The sequence below is a fragment of the Monoraphidium neglectum genome, assembly GCF_000611645.1.
Source record: "Monoraphidium neglectum strain SAG 48.87 unplaced genomic scaffold scaffold02397, whole genome shotgun sequence".
Taxonomy (NCBI): Eukaryota; Viridiplantae; Chlorophyta; class Chlorophyceae; order Sphaeropleales; family Selenastraceae; genus Monoraphidium; species Monoraphidium neglectum.
In genome coordinates, this window is record NW_014011231.1 from 1 (window position 1) to 1,323 (window position 1,323).

The following is a 1,323-nucleotide window of genomic DNA, read 5'->3' on the forward strand; positions in this document are numbered from 1 at the left end:
GGCCGGCGCGGTGCCTGTTTCTGTCGCACAACAGCAGCCCCAGGCACACACGGCCCCCCTCAGGGCGGCGCTAGGGCCGGCGGCGGCGAGAGGCGCTCCGCGCGGCGCCCGCGCCGTCAGTGAGCTGGGGGGCAAGAGTCGAAGCCGCGAGGCGACGGGTGCGTGTGCGTGTGTGAGGGGGGGGCCGCTCACCACTGCGCCGAGCGGCGTCTCGGGGTCCCCCAGGCTGGTGGCTGCCAGGCTGTTGACCTCGTCAACGCTGGACGCCAGGTCAGCGCCGACGGCCGCCAGCTTGGACGATACCTGGGGGGGATTCATGGGTCAGGCGTTTTTGGGGAAGATGACAGGGCGCGCTGAGCGATGTCATGTGTGTGTGTGTGTTCTTGTGTGTGTGTTCTTGTGTGTGTGTGAGTGTGTGCTTCTCGTGTGTGCGCGCGCCCATGTATGTGTGTCTGTGTGCGTGTGTGTCGGGGTGTGTGTTGGGAGAATCTGGGGGTTTGCGGGTTACAAAAAAGTGAGGAGGAGGGTCGCCGTCGTCCAAGAGACGCAGCCGCCCGGCAAAGCGCGACCGCGGAAGCGCGCGCGCTGCGGCCCGAGGGGAGCCGCGGCGCGGCGCCGCGCGTGCAGCGGCGCGCGTGCGGGCCGTTCACGGCGGCCCCCAACGCCGGCGCGCAGCCCGGATCTGCGGCCAGGCTTCCAGGGTCCTCTGGAGGGCCCTGAGCGCGTTCAACAGCCCCCCTCCCTCTCCCTCCCCCCTCTCTCTGCCTGCGTGTGCCTCCCTCTCCCTCTCTCTCTCTCTGCCCGTCTCCCTGTCTCGCCTTCCCTCTGCCGCGCGCTCTCGGACCTCCCTGCTCCCCCACCTGCTGCGCGCGCGCGTAGAGCCTGTCCCTCTCCTGGGCGTCCCCGTCCATGAGGCGCCGCTCGGCGCTGAACATGCGCTCCGCCTCCGCCTCTATGCTGCTGAGGGCGTCATGCACCTCCTGGGGGTGGGGTTGGGGTGGTGTTGGGGGGTGGGGCTACCATTTCTAAGATGGGATGTGACGGCATGGGATGGGACAGACAGAAACAATAGGGTTGTCGTGTGGGTAGGATGCAGTATTGAGCAGGATGGGTGGGGGCGAGCTGCGCAAGTGAGGGTGGGGCCCGGCGGCGGGGCTGGGGCAATCCAGACGCGTGGTGTTGCCAAGAAGCCATGCAGGCGAGATGAGAGATGCGGGGGTACGTCAACAAGGCATGCACATGCTGCACAAGCACGAGTGCACATACATGCACAAGTCAAGCTCACACCGGATTGCGCATGCGAGTACACACACACACACACGC

The 1,323-nt window shown here is 67.4% G+C and overlaps 1 protein-coding gene across 1 annotated transcript; it reads right to left on the reverse strand.

Annotated features, from left to right (window-relative positions):
* Positions 1-70: 70 nt before the first annotated feature.
* On the reverse strand, positions 71-1,299 carry MNEG_10631 (hypothetical protein; the record flags this gene model as incomplete). Its single annotated transcript, XM_014040895.1, has 5 exons — positions 71-124; positions 193-303; positions 570-716; positions 861-980; positions 1,288-1,299. The coding sequence occupies 5 exons, from the start codon at positions 1,297-1,299 to the stop codon at positions 71-73; spliced, it is 444 nt and encodes a 147-aa protein (XP_013896349.1).
* Between the last annotated feature and the right edge of the window lie 24 nt (positions 1,300-1,323).